Source organism: Schistocerca serialis, chromosome 7 (genome assembly GCF_023864345.2).
Source record: "Schistocerca serialis cubense isolate TAMUIC-IGC-003099 chromosome 7, iqSchSeri2.2, whole genome shotgun sequence".
NCBI classification, from domain to species: domain Eukaryota; kingdom Metazoa; phylum Arthropoda; class Insecta; order Orthoptera; family Acrididae; genus Schistocerca; species Schistocerca serialis.
Window position 1 is genome coordinate 394,554,092 of NC_064644.1, and position 21,777 is coordinate 394,575,868.

The 21,777-nt window shown below is 41.8% G+C and overlaps 1 protein-coding gene across 1 annotated transcript in view; it reads left to right on the forward strand.

The window, feature by feature from the left end:
* LOC126413122 (synaptotagmin-10-like) overlaps positions 1 to 21,777 on the forward strand; it is a 605,847-nt gene that overhangs the window by 257,597 nt on the left and 326,473 nt on the right. Inside the window, exon 4 of the mRNA XM_050083014.1 lies at positions 19,247 to 19,378. Coding sequence (XP_049938971.1) covers positions 19,247 to 19,378 — 132 coding nt within the window. The remainder of the gene's footprint in view (positions 1 to 19,246; positions 19,379 to 21,777) is intronic.

Below are 21,777 nucleotides of genomic sequence, written 5' to 3' on the forward strand. Positions count from 1 at the left end.
CTAAAAGAAATAACAAGATATCGTTGTTGCAATGCTGGTAGAAACAATTAAAATGAATACGTTTAGAGTTAAAACAACATAATATCTATATATAAAAATTAATCTCAGTTAGTGAGCAATATTGTGACTAAAACTAGTGCAAAACTTACGTTTAAACCTTTAATAAAATTATTAGGCACTGATTATATCAGTCCTTTGTATGGTAAGGTTTCAGATAGTGATGAGGGTACATTCTCTTCACTTTGTTACTATTGGTGTGACTTAATCCATAGGCTCCACGATTAGGTATAGAAATGGTATAGAAGCATACAAGTACATATGTGACCATTTCTTGTACTTCCTTTTAAGCAATAATGCTTTTAGATGGGTCTTTAGTAGTACTTTCGTGCCCACTTGGTATTTCTGTGTTTTCTTCAATTGTTGCTCATAATAATTTTGCCTCTGATGAGCTTTTCTCTCCATTGTGACTAATGCTGGACGAATCAAGGCCTCGTAGGATTCTTGTAAACAATTAACTCACCTACTGTTCTGTCTCTTATTCATCATTACCGTTGTTGGTGTAGACGCAATTTATTAATGCGTTAAACTGTTATAAATTTCTTCAAATTGCTGCGGATAATCCACCCACAATGTCTGTTTATATTGGCAATATGTTCTAATAAATCTTTTTACTTCACGAAACCACCTCACAATCAGGTTACCTTCCGGGTGGCATCTGAAATTTAAAATTTGTCTAATCCCGTTGTCCTGTAAATGTCTTCTCTATCTATGTCCCGTAAAATTGGCTGAATTGTCAGACAACAAAACATGTGGCTTTCCAGTACACGGAACATAATCCGTCGTGAGTCTGTGGATGACGTACTGCGCAGTACCATGAAATTTTTGGATTAATTCCTCTATATTAGGAGTTTGTAATCTTACTGGAATAATAATCTTATTTATTTTTCTGACATCCAGAACCAAGCAAAAACTCCCATCTTATTTGGGCACCAAGTGTAATGGACTACAATTATGACTATTTGGATAGCTCAACAGTGCCCAAGGAATGGAGTTATACCTGTGACAGTACGTTTATGAGATTTCGCATTTAAATGACAGAGATATCCTCTTACAGTGCCTGGTTTCTCTTCAAACATGACAGCATAATCCTGTAATAATTGTTTTAATTCATGCTTTTTCTGAGGCACTAGGCCATTAGGTTCATTTACTTTTGTGTTAATCTGCTCTAATATGCTTAAGCAATAACCACTAGTCATTAGGTTGGTGATCTTCCTGCTATAATCCCGTGTAATGAATTTTATGGCAATCCTTTGATCCTTTGCAATTCCGCCCATGCAGTTCCTGCTTCTATACCAGATTAACTGTCTGAGCTACTCTATCTACAATTAACATGAGCTTACTGGAGGCGTAGTCTACTTCTGCATTAATCGCTCTCAGTAATTCGCATCCCAAAATTAAATTCACAACACGATTAGGTACCACTAATGCACGTGCAACCTATAGCTCCTTTACCGAGTTCTATTTTCATTCTCGTTTGCAAGATATTAGAACGAGAGCGCCCTCCTACAGCGCCAAGTACGAGTATTTTGCAGTTCCCTATGGGTAAGGCCGGCAAATTTGTTCGTACCTGTAATCTCCTCATAAGAGCCGTGCAGATAGCATTTACACTTGCCCCCGTGTCTAAGATTGCTATAACATTGAATCCCAACATTTTTGGCATTAACAGCTGCTCGTGGCATGCTTTTCGGTTTAAGGTTGTAGGGTCTGTCACCGTGCAATGATTCGTCCCTAATGTCAGCAACATGGCTGTACCTTATCATCTTAATATTACTGTCACGTCCCTATTCAACCTTTCGGGGATAAAGTTGGTCGCGTCTAGTTTTCCTGCGGTCTATGTTTCGGTGACACTTGTCAGTAATAATTGCTGATTGATTCCGCCAATCATTACTGCTTTCGTTTTGATTTGGTGGAATATTACTATTCTGATTCCAGGGTGACGCTCCTGGATCCTTTTGATAACTGGGATTAAATCACCCATCATGGTTCTTGTTCTTGTATTTGTATCTATGGTTATTGCCGTTCCCACTTCTTTCATTACTGGCATCGCTAAATCCTGTGTTGTGCAACAAAAAACTAGGATTTAGTGCGGAAATCAGGTGTGCCATCTCGATGATAAAATCACTTACAAGTGTCTCGGATTGGAAAGAGTAAACTAACATTTAATCAAGACATTACAGCCGCCGATTTAAGTACTTTCGTAATGGGTTAAATGTCCAGAGAATGAACCACAAAGCCGAACTGGAGGAGGATAGGGAAGGAAATCGGCCGTTCCTCTTCACAGGAACCATTCCGGTATTTGCCGTGATTCAAAGAAACCACGGAAACCTAACTCCGGATGGCCGGAATGGAACGTGAACTGTTGTCCTAGCGAATAGAGTCCAGTCTCTTAAGGACGGCGACATCTCGTTAGGTGACTAGTAAAAGTTTAAGGGATTTCAAACATGAATTCTTAGGTCATTCACACAATTAACCGAATTTGCCACCCTGTGACCTATTCAGCATCTGCAGAAAATTTTGGCTGGAAATCCTTCCGAGATCAATAACAAGGTTAAAGCAGATGTAGACTGATATTTTACAGACCTTCTAGAAAAGAACATGGGGGATAGTGTACTCTCCTTGGAACATCTCAGGTCACAGTACGGTGATATGTCGAAGAACAAGTGCTTAAAGAAACTTCATTTCCCTTTAGCAGGCACATTCCTCACGAGAAAACAACAACTGCATCGATATTTAAAACAATTCTCTCTTATTCATCAGTCTCAGTTGACATGTTTGGATCTCTCTGGATTATCTTCAGATCTGTGTAGTTGCGTCAGCAACCCGTCGTGTCTATCAGAATCTCATATCAGAGTACTGTGTTTGCAAACCACAGAACTCTGATACGAGGTTCTGCCACAGACACGACGGGTTGCTGGCGCAACTTTATAAATCTGAAGATGATACAGAAAGAGCGAAACATGTCATGCATTAAAAATGTACAAGTAAGACTGAATAATAAACGAGAATTGTTTTAAATTTCCTTTAGAATAAACGAGAATTGTTTAAAATTTCCTTTAGGTTACGGACTGGGAAATATCCTTTTATCCTGTTGGCACTGAAAGGAGTTTATACCCAATAAAAGTGTGCATCCTGTCTGATATGTTGCACTACTGCTTGAAAATAACGGCAATATGAATGTGAATGCCAGATTTACATAACATTACAATGGAGACTGTAATTATGGTTCTAAAACCTACCAAATAGGTATCATGAGCGTCCTTCGCTCATTAAGTTAACGAACATAAAGCCCAAACAACAATGCAGCACATACAAATGAATTTAAGAAGTCTCTAGTGATATGCTGTGTAAATACACTACGGGAAAAAAATCGGAACACCAAGGTGGAATTGTGCGAGATAAAGGAAAGATGGTGGGCTGGCTTTTACACCTGAAAGATAATATCTATTCAAATTTCGCAGAAATGTGGCGCTAGTAGCGCCACTATGAGGATGAAAATCAGATTTGCTTTAAACATACGCTGTAGCGTTGGTGAGCGTCAGTTACCTTTAAGATTGGCGGTGGTGAGTCGATATTAGTCAAGAACGCCTACAACGCGACAAAGATGCTTTTATCAGTATCTCTTTGAGTGTGAACAAGGTCGTGCATTAGGGATACGAGAAGCTGGATGTTCGTTCTGCAATACTGTACGAAGACTTGGTAGGAGTGTAGCTACTTTGCACGATTTCTGGCAGCGTTGGTCACAAGAATGTATAGTCGCAAGAATACCGGGCTCCGGAGGGGAGGGAAGACAAAGTGTTCGGCGTGTGGCTCTGGCGCATCGTACTGCATCCGTAGCAGCAGTTTGAGCAGAAGTTGGCACAAAAGTAACACAACGAATTGTTACATATCGGTTACTTCAAGGACAGCTCCGAGCCAGACGTCCTGTAGCGTGCATTCCACTGGCTTTTTGATGAAAGCTGGTTCTGTTTCGGTGCCAGCGACGGCCGTGTGTTGGTTAGGAGGAGGGAAAATGAGGGCCTGTATCCAACCTGTCTGCGTGTTGGACCCTGTAGACCTGCTCCTGGAGTTATGATCTGGGACGCGACTTCGTTTGACAGCAGGGACACTCTCGTGGATATCCCATGCAACCTGACTGCTAATTTCTACGTCAGTTTGGTGACTCGACCTCTTGTGTTACCATTCAAGAACAGCATTTTATGGGGTATTTTTCAAGAGGATAACACTCACTCACATATCGCTGTCGTAACCCAACATGCTCTACAGAACGTCGATATGTGGCGTTGGTCTGCTCAAACACCAGATCTGTCTCTAGTTGAGCATATATGGGACATCATCGGACGACAGCTCCTCCGTCATCCGCAAACAGCATTTAATGTCCGTGTATCGGCCAAGCAAGTGCGACAGACATTGAACTCCATCCCAGAAACTTACACCGAGTACCTGTAAAATAAAATGTGTGCACGTTTGCGTGCTTTCGTTCAACATTCTGGCGGCTGTACCAGCATTTCACATTTTTGCAATGGCTTCACTGGCCCTTACATTAGCTTGCAATTTCTTTCTTTCTTTCTTTCGCTTATGCCATAGTCCTGCAGCGATCGCAGGTTCGGTGTGGTTAGAACGGATTTGGCAAGGTTAGTTTTAGGGGTGGCCCGATGCCCTTCCTGCCGCCACCCCATACCCCCAGGGATGGAATCAGTGTACCCCAGCTGTCTGCATGTATCGTAAATCGTGAAATAGTCGGAACGTGTTTCAAATGTCTGCGACGTGTGTAACTGAGGCGGAACGCGGGGACCAGCCCAGTATTCAACTAGCGGGATGTGGAAAACCGCCTAAAAACCACATCCAGGCTGGCCGGCACACTGGCCCTCGTCGTTAATCCGCCGGACGGATTCGATCCGGGGCCGGCGCGCCTACCCAAGTCCAGGAAGCTGCCTTACGTTAGGATCCAGTATTATCTTAATTATCTTTATTAGACAAATGTAGTCCCGAAATTTCATCACTCTACATTAATTATTTTTTTGGTATTGTGATTTTTCCGTCAGTGTGTATCAGTCATGTTATTCTTTTGTAGATTTTATTTTTTTGGTGTATGCAAAGACAATTATCTTTGTGGAACACAGATGTGAATGAAGTTACTAACACAGCTACATATACACACATGTTAATAGCATCTGTACTCCGTACGCCAGCACCGGAAGAACAGCCGTGCTAGCTGGCAGCACTGTTGCCAGCTTTCAACTGTGAAGCGCCAAAAGCTACTGCTGATATTATCGAAGCTACGTGACTGAAAACAATAGCCGTCTATTGAGCAGCGACAACATTGAGGCGTTGCCATAGAGACGTATACAAAATCGTATTAAGTGACTGGTTGTCGAAAACGAGCGAGCAACCAGGCCAACTCACTTTAACTGCCGGTGCTCTTCTTTCACCAAGCTGCTGCGCAGTTGCTGCAGGTTACACCCTGTGGCACTCGCTGGCGATATCGCGTGGTACGACGCGGTTTCCCGGGTTGCATAAGCACCAGGTGCGGCCATTAGGCAACATTGATGTCAACGGCTGCAGTAAGAAGGGCACCACAGCTAAAGGGACTACATTGCCACCCCTGTCATGACGCCAATCATCCGCCGGAGGACATCTCGCTACGCAGAGAGCCAATATATAAGCAGCGTGTCATCTCGGTCGGCGACAGCCAATCACGAGTGTGGTCATCCACGTTATAATACACTGCAAGACAAAAAACACGGTGCACCACGAAGGAACTATCTGAATGGAACTGAAATGGGATTATGTTATCTCCACGTACAGACAAACAAAGGTTACTATTTCATAAAATTGGACAATTTATTCAACTAAAAGAGCTTCACAATTTGAGGAAATCAATAATGCGTTGGTCGAGCCCTGGCCCATATGCAAGCAATTATTCTGTTTGGCATTGATTGACAGAGTTGTTTCTGGCGGCTGTGGCCGAGCGGTTCTAGGCGCTTCAGTCTGGAACCGCGCGACCGCTACAGTCGCAGTTTGGAATCCTGCCTCGGGTATGGATGTGTGTGATGTCCTTAGGTTAGTTAGATTTATGTAGTTCTAAGTTCTAGGGGACTGATGACCTAAGATGTTAAGTCCCATAGTGCTCAGAGCCATTTGAACCATTTGAACAGAGTTGGATGTCCTCCTGAGGGACATAATGCCAAATTCTGTCCAACTGGCGTGTTAGGCTGTCACAATCCCGATCTGGTTGGAGGGCCCTGCTCATAATGTTTCAAACGTTCTCAATTTGGGAGAGATCTGGCGTCTCCAGAAACATCTTCGTCCTGTAATCTCATTGACTGGAGTAGAACTGTCTTCAGTAATGAGTCCCGCTTCGAACTGAGCTCCGATGACCAGCTAAGACGTGGCTGGAGACGCACTAGAGAACTATGGGCTACCAAACTGACTCCCGCCCATCATTCAGACCGACAACCAGAAGTGATGGTCGTGTGAGGTGCAATTTTATTTCATAGCAGGACTTCTTTGATTGTTAGCCGTGGCAACCTTACAGTATCAAAGTAAGTCGTTGATATTCTATGCCACATTTTTTGTCCTTCATTTCAAGCGATTCTGGGCCTACATTTCAGCAAACCCTCCCACCTCCCCCTCCCACACACGGCGAGCGTTTCTACTGCTTGTCTCCACGTTTGCCAACCCCTAGCTTGGCCAGATAGGTAGCCGAATCTCTCCCCAATATTGCGAACGTTTGGAGCTTGTGGGAATGGAAGGGCCCTCCAACCAGCGCCGGATTTTGACGATCTAATGCGCCAGTTGGACAGAATTTGGCACAATATGCCTCAGGAGAACATCAAACATCTCTAATAATCAATCACACGGCGAATAACAGCATGTATAAGGTCCTGAGATGGGCCAACGCATTATTGACTTGCTCAGTTTGTGAAGCTCGTTCTCTTGAATAAATCATTCAATTTTTCTGAAATTGTAATCATTTTTTGTACATGTGCATTATACCTCCCGACTTCGGTCCCATGTGGATAATTCCTTCGTAATGCGACTGTTTTTCCCTTTTTTTCTTAGAGTGTATAACTAGCGCCGCCGAGCATCCGTAGCCGGTCTACACTCGGCCCACGGAGAGCACAGCGAGTTCACGGAAGACCAAGGTTGAAGTCTCCAAGTAGCCAGCGAACTGCCTCCCGCGGTAGTCATCGGTGAGCGGCAGCAATGCCTCCACAGTGGACTTCCATGAAACCATCTTGAAATACAACGCGACAGATGTGGACTCGTAAGAAGAACTATTACACTTGGATTTATTGTCAAGTTGCGGACTTTGTTGTCTGAAATTTCCTATCCCGGGAGAGGGATTTGTGTTGAGGTATATAAGACTGTCACGTTCATTTGAGTATTCTAATAAATTCAGTTATTGTAGTTGGTTTACTGGTTTGTGTATTTGTTTCCGTCCCTACACTGGCGCATTCGTAATTAAGGTGATGTGCTACTGAACAGATAGCCAAGTCGCAACACTGCACTTTGAATATTGCTGAGTACCAATTTAGTAATAATTATGAAAACCTTAAATTTCATTATGAAACTGAAAATCACTTACATTTAGTATCAATTCTTACTTTACTAGTTCAGATATTTACTGGAAACACAGAAATTTAAATACATCATAGAATGAATTAGGTACGCAATAGTATAATCCGCCAAATAACGTCTCTGCTCCAGAAATCAAGGCGTTCTTTTTTTCGTTTTTGTGTCAAATAAACTGGCACAAAGACCTATTCACATTAATGTAAAACCAATCCTTTCGTAGCGGAAGAGCTCCTAATTTTTCGAGTCAGATCTCTTGCACGTACTAAATAACTTCCATGCGTTTTCCGTTCAGGATTCACTCTAGTTCTTAACTCTTTCAACAGAAAAAGTGCATTACTTTGCTTTCATTTAAACAGATATAAATACACCTTACAAGTAAGTCTTTACTATTAAACTATGTTTCCCTCCCGCCATCAGAGTCTGTGAGATCACACACTCTAGGAAACAGCTGAAGACTCCCCAAGCTTTTGCGTAGTTTCTTAAGTTTCTGTCTGAGGAATTATGTGAATTCAGTGATTACTTGTTACCTAACGTGTGAACTTGGTTTAATTACGCCAGTTCGTCAAGTTTATAATTTTTTAACAGATAACATTTCAGAGACTACCGTGCATCGAGAAAAGAAAAACGTAACATTGGTTCTAAGGTGGATAGAAAATAATTAAAACAAATAGACACTCGGAGATTAGTTACTTCTTAAAATGAATGAAGGGCGATGAAGGAAAAAGCTGGAGCCCAAGTAACCCTACCACCATTGATTTTCTGTGTCAAAGTATAGCTTGTACAGTGAATAAGCTTTCAACCTTGTAAATTCTTGTTTTTTCTTCATGATACACGGTACATTGTTTGAAATATGTTCTTGGTTATACCAGCTTTATGTTATCTTTCGAGTTTCTTTCCTCTACTTTACTATATTTCTTTTCTTATGATTATTTGATTATTTCTAGTGTGGCTTTTTATAAATTTAGCCATGAATACTCGTACAATGTGAATCATGAAAAATACTATTTTTAGTCTTGCCCATTCACCTTTCTTTTGTATTGTTCCGATATATTCTTCACCTTTCATTACCACTTCTTTGACAAACAAACTAAACAGTGTGCAGCGATTTACTGTATCCATCTGTTATACGAGGGTTGTCCAGAAAGTAATGCACCGCATTTTTTTCCTCAGCCGAAAACAATGCTCGAATGCGAAACAGTACGTATGTTTTAATTGAAATCATCTGAGTGATCGCGCAAAGCTTCCATTTCTTCCGATAGACAGTGTAGCTGCAGGACACTTTCAAAATGGCGTCTGTAGGTGATGCACGTTACAAGCAATGTGCTGTCATTTAATTTCTCACTGCAGAGAAAGAAATTGTGGGGAATATTCACAAATTATGGGTAAAGTCTATGGAGGACGATTTGCAGCGGTCGGGGAGACCATCCAGGGCTGTCGCACCTGACAGCCCTGACCCAGCACCCTCGGACTTCCACTTGTTTGGGCCATTAAAGGATGCCATTCGTGGAAGACGTTTTGAGGACGATTAGGAAGTGATTCACACAGTGAAGCACTGGCTCCACCACCAGGACAAGGATTGGTACCGACAGGGGATACACGCCCTTGTTTCGCGCTGGAGGAAGGCCATAGAACGAGATGGAGATTACGTGGAAAAATGAACACCACTCTTTCGTGTGTGTAATTATCATTATGTTCAATAAAGAATTGCTGAAGAAAAAAATGCGGCGTATTACTTTCTGGGCAACCCTCGCAGGTTCCTGCATGTAAAGCATATCATAAATCAGCGTTAATGTCCAATGAAGTGATTGATAATGTTATGAAGACCAGAAAAGATATTTCCCTGAAATTCTGACGAGATAAATGTTTCCTGCTTCCGTAAAACACACAGAGGTCCACTTCCACGGGGAATCCCAGCCAAGCTGCCTCTTGCTTCTAGATTGCGGCTTAGACATCGGGGAAAAAAATGTCCCGGGTGAAACCATTATCGGTTATCGTAAAGGTGACGTAAACAAGGCCATCAATTCTCGGCGGACATCGATCGACGACCCCCGAGGCTGTCAGCCGCTTCCGGTGGGAAACAAGCAGAATAATAGAAGCTGCCGCCAGCGACGCGGGGGTCTATGCGTCACCAGCTGCCAATGCGAGGGTGTGAGGGTGGTGGGAGGTGACTCAGTGTGGATGATAGGGGTGAGGCAGGAAGGGAAGAGGGAAGAAACATAAGGATGTAACGTCCCGTCGACGACGCGGTCAACAGGGACAGACCATAAAACTCGGACAGGGTGAAGATAGGATTGAAAATCGGATATGTAATTTTCCAAAGAACTGTAACGTTCGACTTGCCTACGAAAAAGATGCGTTCTGCTGTTGTCGGGTAGGAAAACATAATGTGCTAATTTTATGTCGAGTACATTTACATCAGTCTAATAGCTGACCCCCACACAGATAAAAAAAAAAAAATTCAGCAGATGGCGCTCCACAGCTAGTACATATTTGAAAACTTCCATGGTCGCCGCCTTGAGCTGCTGATAAAATTTTTATTCGAAAAACCAGTTTCACTCTGCTGACCATCATCAGGTCCTTAAAAGCAATTAAAATATCATATCAGGTGAATATAAAACCAATGACGTCACATAATGAAACCACGAATTAATCATTGTTGTCATGTTATAATATACATCATCAGGATACAAGCACATACTGACGATATACTTTATGTTTCGATGTGAGAACGATGGCTAACTCAAGATTTTATTACCTGACTTCAATGATTTTACACTGTCCAGTCGCATTAATGTGAACCCCCGTCAAAAACCAGAATAACCACCTTTTGCAGCGCGAGATGTGAGGGGAGAGATTGGTTGAGGTACTAGAAGGTGCCGACAGGGATGCCTACTCTTCTGCCATGGCCAACTGCGCTAGGTTCCTCGGTTGAGTATCTATGGCGCTAACAGCCCGAACGTGGTGGTCCCTTAGAGTCTCTGAGTTTAAATGCGGCAGTTTGGTGACCAGGTCGTATGGTAAACTCATTCTGGTGCTCTTCGAAACACACACGTCCACTGCCAGTTTCCTGACGCGTTGTATTGTCCCGCTAGCGTATGCCATCATGCCGAGGAATAACAAACTGCATGTAGAAGTGGGCATGGCCCCCAAGGATAGATGCATTCTTGGGTAGATTCATTGTGGCTACCAGAATTAGGAGATCCTCCAGGGAATACCATGAAAACATTCGACATACTATAACGCTCCCTCCCAGTTGGAGGGTGTTTCACTCCAGACGTTTCAATCCGCAGGCACGAACAGCTACCTGCGCGATGGAGCATCCAAAAATGCCATCTGTCTCGACGATGTGGGTGTTCAATTGCGCTGTTAGCGTGCAAATTCCAGCCTTCGTTCGCTGTACGATCGTTGGGAAAACACTGTTGGTAGCCCCTTCGTTCATCCGGATGGTCAGTTTGTCAACAGCTGCACCTCTCTTCGCTCATACACGTCTCCGTAGCGGTCGTTAAACCCTGGTGCACCACAGCTGCTTTGGCGTTGACTGTGGATAGCGGCATTTTGAAATGCACGATACATTTTAATCACTGCGGCACGTGAACAGTTCACAAATTTAACCCCTTCGGAAATGCTTCCTCGCTTGGCCCGAAAGTCAGTGATCATGTCCTTATGGATGTCTGTTAAACCGCTCCGTTTCCGCATTACGACGACAACTGCATTTTTTCCGCATTTCCTTGACACAAATTATGTACCCTCCACTGCTGGTGCTGCCACGTGCCGTCTGTGAGTGGTTATTGGACGTTGACGTTGAACTTTGGCGCTGGTCACATTAATCTGACTTATCCGTGCATATTCGCCTAAAATTGTATTGTAAATGCTTTCAAGAACCTGATGATGGTCAGTCGACCGAAACAGCTCATAACCGTAATCATGAGGTTTTTCATCTATTTTGTTATGTTGTTGGTAAAGTGACATAGTTATTATCTGAACGACATTTTACGGTGTCAGGAGAAAATAATGCCAGCCTCAGAAATATTCCTTATTCACTGTGACCTAGTCCTTAGGGACTCACTAGGATCACTCGGTCTCACTTTTATGAATTTTATGCATTAGATAATACATAAGGTAACTCCCTCTCCTCCACAGACACAGTACACAGCCTTATACAGAGGCTACTTTTAAAAACTTTGTCTATTTATCTGTCTGTCTGAGCAAGCTGTCTCGAAAACTAATAGAAAATATCCATGGGGTTTTCACATATAGCTTGGCACAACATATAGGGTTTATTTCATCAAAACACGATCATGAAAAAAAATGATATCTTCATTTAAATTTTTAGGGGTCTGCTAAGCTTTGCAGTTCGGATGTTTACCTCAGTGATACAATCATCACGGCGTAGTACACCAAAGAACCGAAAGAGGGCTTTGTAAGTTTCCTTATCTGACAGAAGTATTTTCGGAAGTTTACGCCAGTAACAGAATTAAGCACCGCAATCTTATCGCTACGAATACATACTAATATTGAATTTACTTGGCTAGGGTATGTAGGTTTACTGATATCGCTTTGTGTAATAAAAACTTAAACAAATTGCTTTCTTTTTTTTCGATAGTTTTTATTTATATTCGGTTTCTCGCCTACGAAAAACAAATTTGTTTCTTTTACTCTCTGATTTGGGTGCCTACTTACTACATTTTGGTTTCGTTTTCTTTACAAATAAAAATGCCTACAAAATGGTCTAGTCTTTCTCGATACAAATAGAATAACTACAAGTCTAAGGACTGCGCAGTATCAAGAATCCAGTGAAGATCGTGGGGCGAGACTTGCTGTATTTCGAATATATCAAGTATTAGCTCGCTCTTTGGAAATTCAGTCTGAAAGCGAGGCGCAACTTAATTCTCATACAGAGCCTCATGCATCATCTCACTCCTCACCACATATTATGAACAAGTCTTCCCTCCATAAGATACTTAGTGCTACCTGTGTGAAGTGGAGGTGGGTTGCTATAGTCGAGACGGCGTAAATTGGTCCCTGACAGCTGGAAACGCAGATGCCAGCTTTCAACTGCGAAGTACCAAAGACTGCAGACAAAATCAATAGCAGTCTATAGCGCTCCGGCAACACTGAGGACCCGCTGAGGTGTCGATATAGAGACTGTAACAAAATCGCATAATGCGATTGGTTGCAGCAGGTGCGCGAAGCTGCTTTGCCCGGCCCAGAGCAGTTGTAAAGGTTTTTCTTACGGCGACTCGACTGTAGTACAAAATAAAGTAACATTTTAGATGAGGATCCAATGGCTGTAAATGTATATTCACATGATATGCGATCTATAATAGACAATAGGCGTGAAGCACTTCTTTTTGTTACGTTTACCTCGTAACGACTGCCTGCTGCTTAACGTGTGCGACACCAACTTGGAATAAGTCATACAACAGTCTGTGAAAAGTTCCACGGTAGAGTTTATGATGCAGCAGGATGTAGTGAACAGAAAGCGGAACGAAAGTGCAGAAAAGAATTTCACAACTCACGTCATCCTGAGTGGAAGAAATTCATCATCGCGGATAGAAACTTACTAGCAAAATGTTCAAATGTTTGTGAAATCTTATGGGACTTAACTACTAAGGTCATCAGTCCCTAAGCTTACACACTACTTAACCTAAATTATCCTCAGGACAAAGACACACACCCATGCCGGAGGGAGGACTTGAACCTCCGCCGGGATCAGCCGCACAGTCCATGACTGCAGCGCCTTAACCTGCTCGGCTAATCCCGCGTGGCAACTTACGAGAAACTGATTTCTTGAAACGGTGAAACCACAGTGTTTTGGCGAATGTTCATCAGAGGCAAAGATATCGTTAAGAGCGCCCCAGGGAAGTGTGATATGACCGCTGTTGTTCTTTATATAGCCTACATAAATGATTTGGCGAACAGGGTTAGCAGCAGTCAGCTGTTGTTTGCTGATAATCCTGTGGCGCACGGTAAGATGTCGAAGTTGAGTGACTGTCGCAGGATGCAAGACGACTTAAAGAAAATTTCTAGTTGGTGTGATGAATGGCAGCTAGCTCTAAATGTGGAAAAATGTAAGTTAATGGGGATGAGTTGAAAGAACAAATATGTAATTTTCGGTTACAGTATTATTAGTGTCCTGCTTAACACAGTCAGGTCATTTAAATACCTGGCGTAACGTTGCAAAGCGATATGAAATGGAATGATCATATGAGAACTGTGGTAGGGAAGGTGAATGGTCGACTTTGGTTTATTGCGAGAATTTTAGGAAAGAGTGGTTCATCTGTAAAGGAGATCGCATGTAGGACGCTGGTGCAACCTATTATTGAGTACTTCTAGAGTGTTTTGGATCCGTACCAGGTCGGATTAAAGAAAGACGTTGAAGCTATTCAGAAGCGGGCTGCTTCAAGTGTTATCGATAGGTTCGAACAACACGTAGGTGTTACGGAGATGCACCGGGTCCTCAAACAGGAATCCCTGGAGGGAAGACGACATTCTTCTCGAGAAACACTACTGAGAAAATTTAAAGAACCAGAATCTGAAGCTGACTGCAGCACAATTCTACTGCCACCAGCATACATTTCGCGTAAGGACCACGAAGGTAAAGTAAGAGAAATTATGACCCTTACGGAGACATATACAGAGTCGTTTTACCCTCGCTCTCTTTGCGAGTGGAACAGGACATGAAATGACTAGTAGTGGTAGAGGGTACTCTCCGCCATGCACCGTAAGATGGCTTGCAGAGTAGATCTATGTAAATGTAGGTGTAGATTAGGCAGTTCCAGTTTCACTCCGTGGGACATGGGCGTTTGGTGCGCCTGTTAGCTCGCTCACAAGCGAGCGCAGCTAGGTTACCCTCCAGGCAGCCCTATTCGCACACCTTCTGCACATGCGCGAACCACTGGGCCATCCCTTGCCTGCAAATGCGTCTGTAGCCAAACACTCAAGCTGGAACACTATAACCTACATTTTCAAGAACAACATGTTTCCTCAGAACAATTTGAGGAGAATTATTTTAATAAACCATGTTTTATTTATGAAGTGTTTTAACACACGATCAAAACTACTTCATTTTAAGCATATCAGCCCTGAGTAGTGTTAGGAACGACAGACAGACACACAGAGACAGACGGACTAAGGGGCTTCACGAGAATGGTAATAACCATTTTGATGGACCCCTGAGAAATTGAGCTGTTATTGATAGTTTATACATTAAATGTCATTGAGCCTTTATTTACTTTGCTCATGAAAGACAAAATTATTGTACCATATAATTACGTATCTCTTCATTCTGACGATGTATATGATCACTAAAAGAATTCTTGTGCGTGGACCTCAACTTAGTTTCCATTGAATGTCATTGAACCTTTATTTACTTCCATAGGATAGACAACATTGTTGAACCATATGATTATGCAGTTCTTCAGTTTCATGATCTATATGATCACTAAGAGAATGTATTGGGTGAACGTCAGCTTAGTTTCTTTCCAGAAACGATTAACTTCTTGCTCACACATGTGTTCCGACATGTAGGCATGCCGCTTAATATATGCACTGTACAAGTTTTTATACCAATTCATGTTGCATCCAATTCCATTGGCATTATATGCGTTGCAGAACGAGTGACTCGCTGACTGCTACAGTGATTTCGATCAGCGCGGGAGAGAACTCCCGGAATGAAATCTAACACGAGTGCCGTATTTGTTTCAAATCGGGGAATGCCACGCATGCACAGGTGTAAAGCATTCAGTTCAGTTCAGAGAGACCATAAAGATTGGTGGGCATTTCACTACCGTGTATGCTCGGGATTAATTATATAAAACAAAATGTTATCCATTATAATAATGTATATTCTCTGAATTAAAAAGTTGACCTGAGGTTTTCGTTGCCCCTCCGCCCCCCCCCCCCTCCCCTCTCTTTAAATGAGATTTGATGAGATTTTGCTGGACCTCTCCTTCCCGTTTTGAGCTTAAGCAATTGACAGACGTCCCCTAAGGTGTAAACTCTTTATACCCAAAAAAACTAAGTTCTCATTTCCGACCATCTGTTATCTCAAAGTACTCAGTTTGGAATCATTTGCCGTATCTATAAATTTGTCCCTAAAAAAATTTAGTACATGCTGAATTTTAAATAGAAAAATTTACGCTACTAGCCTCGTTGTTTTTGTATCCGACTTCAAACACATCATCTACCTGTGGAGTACTAGTACACGTCTTTAGTAAATTGCTCATTAGCTGTCGTTAGTTTGTTTTGCAGTTTGGCAGCTAAATTTTATTGCGTCTATTTTATTTATTTATATTTCATCCATGGCGGCTAGTTTCGGAGAGGAATCTCACACTCATTTTTTCATCTTCGTTATGAGGCATGCTGACAAACTGATCACATATTGATATTTTTATGAAATTGTAGTTCAATTGTGAGCAATGATGTTGTCATTTCACAGCTTGACATTCGTTAAAAGAATGAATGCTTAAAAATAGAGCTTCAGCCCCAAAACTAGTCACAAAGCATGACATTATTCCCACAAACAGAAATCTCCTTCGAGGATAGTGGAGCAGGTCTTCACCCACAACCACTAAGAATTCGATCTTGCAAACCTGCCGCTGTTTGATTTTCTAAATACGTATAGCATTTGAAGTTCAATGCTGGAACATAAATTTCCTAAAGCAGTACAGTGCAGTTCTCAAAAGAAAAATATCGGAAAAAGCCGCCTTTCAATTTAATAAGGTTTCCGAGCGCTATTAAACATATAACATTTCCGGGCTATTAGCAGAGTTGTTGGGTGTGTAGCATCCGGGTCTTGAAAGTGCAAAATCACCAGCTCGATTCCCAGTACGTGCCAGTTTTTTACTTTTATTTACATTATTTATTTAAATTAACAAATATTGAATCATAATTTTCTAATAAAAATAACATCTTTTATTTTAATTACTAATCACATAAAAATAAATAATAATTTGCCGCAGATATGCTAAGATGTTACTGAAAAATTTCACATATCAATAAAACTGTTCAAGCTTTAGAAACAGAAAAGGGATTTTTACTTTGTTTTGGGCGTTTCGCATTTCTGTATCATATTTTAATATATTGTGATTGTTCTCAATTTCATGACATTAAAAATATAAACATTATATTTTTATTCTACATTAACAGTCTATATTTGTTAGTTAACTTTTCATTTTGAGAATAAATACAGAAATTTGCGAAGCTAGAAATAAACTGCAGATACTAAGAATCGAGGCAGCTACTCACGGTTTCAAGACTCGTATATATACATACCTTTCATTTTTATTTCTTTGGTTTCCAGTGACTCCACTGATATGCTCATAAGGTGATTTAGTTAACACAGCAAAAAAAAAGAAATCTTTTAATATTTAATATCACTTTTCCAATATATTTTTAGTTCTCTTTCTTTCTTTATTTATTTTTTATCTGTGTCTTACTCTTTTACGAAACTAACGCCCAGGCGCTGAGCTTCAAATCTTGTAAGTATGAAAAAAATGTAAAAGGTGCAGTCCGTAAGATCAAGACCCCTGTGATTTGAAGTAAACATGAAACGTATGGCAGCATAACGATACAGTTCGAGGACAAACTAACATGACCGGTTAATAGGGCGTTAGGAAATGTGCGCGGTCTCGCTCGTTCTTTGTATTGCACCTGTAAAACATTAATTCACAGGGTTTGCCGGTGTCTAGTTGACGTTTTGATGCGCGATACTAATTAGTGGCGAGGCTTTTGGATATTAATTAACAGCGCCCACTGGTTTGTCTCTGGGACGAACCTCTCGACTGGCCTTGGAGGGTCTCTCCTCCTCGTGAAGCGTTCTCCGGCAACGGCGCCCCTTGCCCGACAGTCGTGCTCAAGCTGTTGGAGCAACTCTTGAGCAGAGAGGGCCCCAGCTCGACAACGGATGCTGCAGATCCAGTTCCACGTGGAGATCAGCTGCGCATTCCACCATTCGCCAAACTGAAGGCGTTCCAGCAGCGCGCATTGTCGTGTCTCTTACAGAATTGTCATCAGTGTGTAGCAGACAGTGTTTTTAGTCACATATTATTCATATCTAATGTCAATTCTTAGCTATAGCATTGTCTTCTGTTCAGCAGTTCCATTAAATACAAAAAAAGTCCACAAATTACGGAAAGGAGAAGTAAGAACAACAACAAGAATTAGTAACTGCACCTATTCTGAAGATTTTATGAAAAGTTGGGGATTTTAACTAGTCATGTGTATACATGCCATTCTATTGTTCATATAAAAAATAACCTTGATAACTACTGCATAAATCGTTCTGGAACAACATGTAGACTGAACTTACAATTACAAGGTGAAACTTAAAATAGTATTTTATACCTAGGGATTAAACTGTACAGGGTGGCTATAATAAAACCATTCCACAGTTGTTCGCAGCCCTTGCAATGTTCGGCTGTCGTGATATTGCAAGTGCAAAGCTTGAAGATCGCACGTTGCGTCCAGGACTCTCAGTGATGTCAACAGTAACTTCTTCAACAGTTTGTTGCGCAATGGACCGTCGACCTCTCCCAAGAGCAGTTTCCAAATCGCCTGTTGATTCGAACTGCCGAATCATGTTCTTCAACCACGGTACGGTACAGGAAGAGGATCTTCACGTATTCGTTTAATGCGTCGATACTCGTGAAGATTAGCAGCACTGTTACTGTCGATTAGATAAAACAGCTTTACCAGTAAAACCCTGCTACTGGGAGATGAAGAGGCTTGCACAGGATAGTGCAGTCGTGGAGAGCTGTATCAAACCAGTCTTCGGACTGAAGACCACAACAACAGACCTTAGGTGATACATAGGTCGTGCACGCTGATTCGAGTTATTTGACGACAGTTGATCGATCGGATATGTAGATAGGCGGTTAGTAATGTAACCGTCATTTATTCTGCACTTGATGAAAACCAAGAAAGTTGAAACGTGTTGCGCTCCAATGAAATGAAGGAAATTTGTATAAAGAGGCTAAGGCTTTTTTCCAGATTGCCTTTATTAAATGAATGTTTAACTTTAACTCGATGTTTGATCGGCCGACCGGTGTGGCCGAGCGGTTCTAGGCACTACAGTTCGGAACCACGCGACCTCTACGGTCGCAGGTTCGAATGCTGCCTCGGGCATGGATGTGTGTGATGTCCTTAGGTTAGTTAGGTTTAAGTAGTTCTAAGTTCTAGGGGACTGATCACCTCACATGTTAAGTCCCACAGTGCTCAGAGCCATTTGAACCATTGGAAGTTTCATCGTTAGTCGCATTTCTGATTGTGTAACTTCCTTGAAATATAGAGCGGGACGCTTACTGTGTTGTTAGTCAGGACGACACATATGTTACCTTGTTCCTGTTCAAGTGATACTCAGATCCCACGTGCTTCCCGTTCAATCCGTATGTCACATGCGGCCTTTTACGTTTTCACCACATTTGATACATAAGATATCCCGTTACTTTTCTGTCAAGACATTCTTTTAGTCATTAATGACAAGATAATGCATTTTCCCGAACTAGAATCTAAACCTCGCGACAGTGAACCTTCAGTTATGGGTATTGGAATCGCATTTTTGCAGAAACCCTAGTGATTGTCTAACGCACTGCCTCTTATGTTGCAGCCTGAGCTGTACAAGAAGGAGATGATGGCCCGCCAGTCTTCCACGGACAGCTCCAGCACCGAGATGGAGTACTGCGGCAAACTCCACTTCGCCCTCAGATACGACCAAGACATCGAGGGGCTCATAGTGAAGGTAAGAGGACAGCAACAACATTGGACTGACAATAAGTGCAGTAGTTAGCACATATTTCTTTACAGATGAACCCGATTTCGAGCATTGCTAAGGGATATTTTCTGGGTATTTTGGGGTCAGTGGTCTTCAATGACTCGTTATAAGGTATTTGCATTTCGTTTGATTTCTTACTCTTATTTGTCTTAGTATCTGTACGACAATAAACAAATCTGCTGTTTCACTTATTCACGGTGCTTGCTACTGACAACAATACTGCCCACTTTTCTCTACGGCCCCTAGCTTCATTCAATACTATTCGGAAGACAAAGACCTCAGACACGGGCGACCGATTCGGCTCATATTTGGCAGGCCGTGTGCATGGAAAGTAAAATAAAAGACTCTAAAAGATTTTGGCTCAAAAGCTAACAACTTCCCGTTCTTGAAAAAATAACCCCTAAAATTCATGACGCACAATCGGCTCTAACTTAACAAGTTTGATAGACAACTGAAAATTCAGCATTTCTCATCATTACATACGGGGTCCGAAAACACGTTTCCCTAGTAATCTAGGAAAGAAGTTGCTGCGGCTGCCGCTTACATTCGCATAGGAGCTAAGGTAAAGGCAGGTGAAAGAAAGCGCCGCTGACGTAGCTATCAAGCCATCTGGTTGCGCACCAGAGAACCTGTATTCGATCCCTGTATCCATCCGGAAGTTTTTTTCCATTTGTGCATTGAGGAATAGGAGGGTTAACAAGATAAGCAATAAGGAATAATAACAAGTTGAATAGGTTAATTGCCGTCTGTTGCAGCTGTAACAGAAGTCTCATTAAGAATCAGACGCGTTTCGCTTTATTCTAAAGCGTCTGCAGTAGTCACTATAATAATATGACTTTTCCTCTTACAAGATTAACGTACCACGCAATAGCAAAAGAGAACACGCGAAATGGCGATACTTTCCAATACAGAAATGCGTATGTATTAAGTACAGTGAAAGTGCTGTGTGCAAAAACTCGACACATACTAGTGAAAGACGAAGACGATGCACAAAAGAACCGCCTCGAGTTGAAGAACCATGTATGAAAAAGAACAGAAACTGTTTATAGTAGTAAGTATGGAATGCGATCTATAAAATTGTGAGAGAAAAAAACGATATTGTTACAGTGACCACTGAAGATGCTTTAGAATAAAGCGACACGCATCTGTTCTTAATAAGACTTTGATTACAGCTGCAAAAGACGGCAGTTAACCTAGACAACTGTGTATGTGTAACTGCGGAAAAAGGAGCCGAAAATAAAGAAGACAACATATAAACAACAAGGTAGACGATAAATTTCTCTAACGACTTAGATAAGCAGTGAATTAAAATTTTAATCCGGGTCTACTTAAAATAGCTCTACACACATTTTGTTAATGTTCTCAGTCTCCTTCGAACAACTACATGGATGGTACTTGTCACATAAGTATTCGAAACAAATATACACGCTGCACCAAGAACATTTTATGAGTCCTATCTTCGCGTAATTACATCGTACCTGTGGAAGATTTGACGGATTATTCATATTAGAAATACTTATTTTTCAGGAATTAATTTTATGAATACCACGCGTACGATAACGTCACTTGCAAAATCGATGCTGGAAGCTTATCATGACATATGCTATGAATCGTTGTTGTATGCGTCCGGTTGACAATTCTCGATGGATATACGGAAGCACACTGCACTTCAGGAACCTCCAAATAAAGTTCTATACCGCATCGCGACCCCGGCTGTCTGTTGTGCTTCGTCACGATTTCGCAGCAACACTACTCGGAGTTTTTTCATACAACGATGCTTAAAATTTTACTTATTTACTAATCCATGTGGTTTGAGAAACTATTGATTGTCTTATTAACTCTCCTATTTCTACCCATTTCGACACTGGAATAAAAACAAATAAAAAATTTGCATAACGCATTTGAGAATCGGTCGCTACACCAGCGGCGCTTGTTGAAGAGCCGTTACGTTATGAGTCGATACGCGGCCGTTGTAATAGTCTCCTTCATCGATTTCTAGGAAAATATACATTTGCGGAGCCCATATATAGGAATGAAAAACATTCAGTCGTTAATTATCTATCTATTCCGTTAATTTTGAGTCGATTGCGCGTCATGAACTCTTTAGGGGCAGTTTCTATCAAACACGGAAGAGTGTTGAGCCAAAATATCCTAGAGTTTTACATTTTAGGTTGTACACAAGCGACCTGTCAAGTACAAATCGAATTGGTGGGCCGTGTTTGAGAGCTTCCCCTTGTCAGTCCTGTCTCGGGTTTGTTTTTGCGGCTGTCATAGTTGGACGTTAACAGAGATACTCAGGAGTATGGGTCGGTTTAGAGAGGAAGAGATCGACGATATGCATCTCCTTTATGGGCTCACTGAATGCA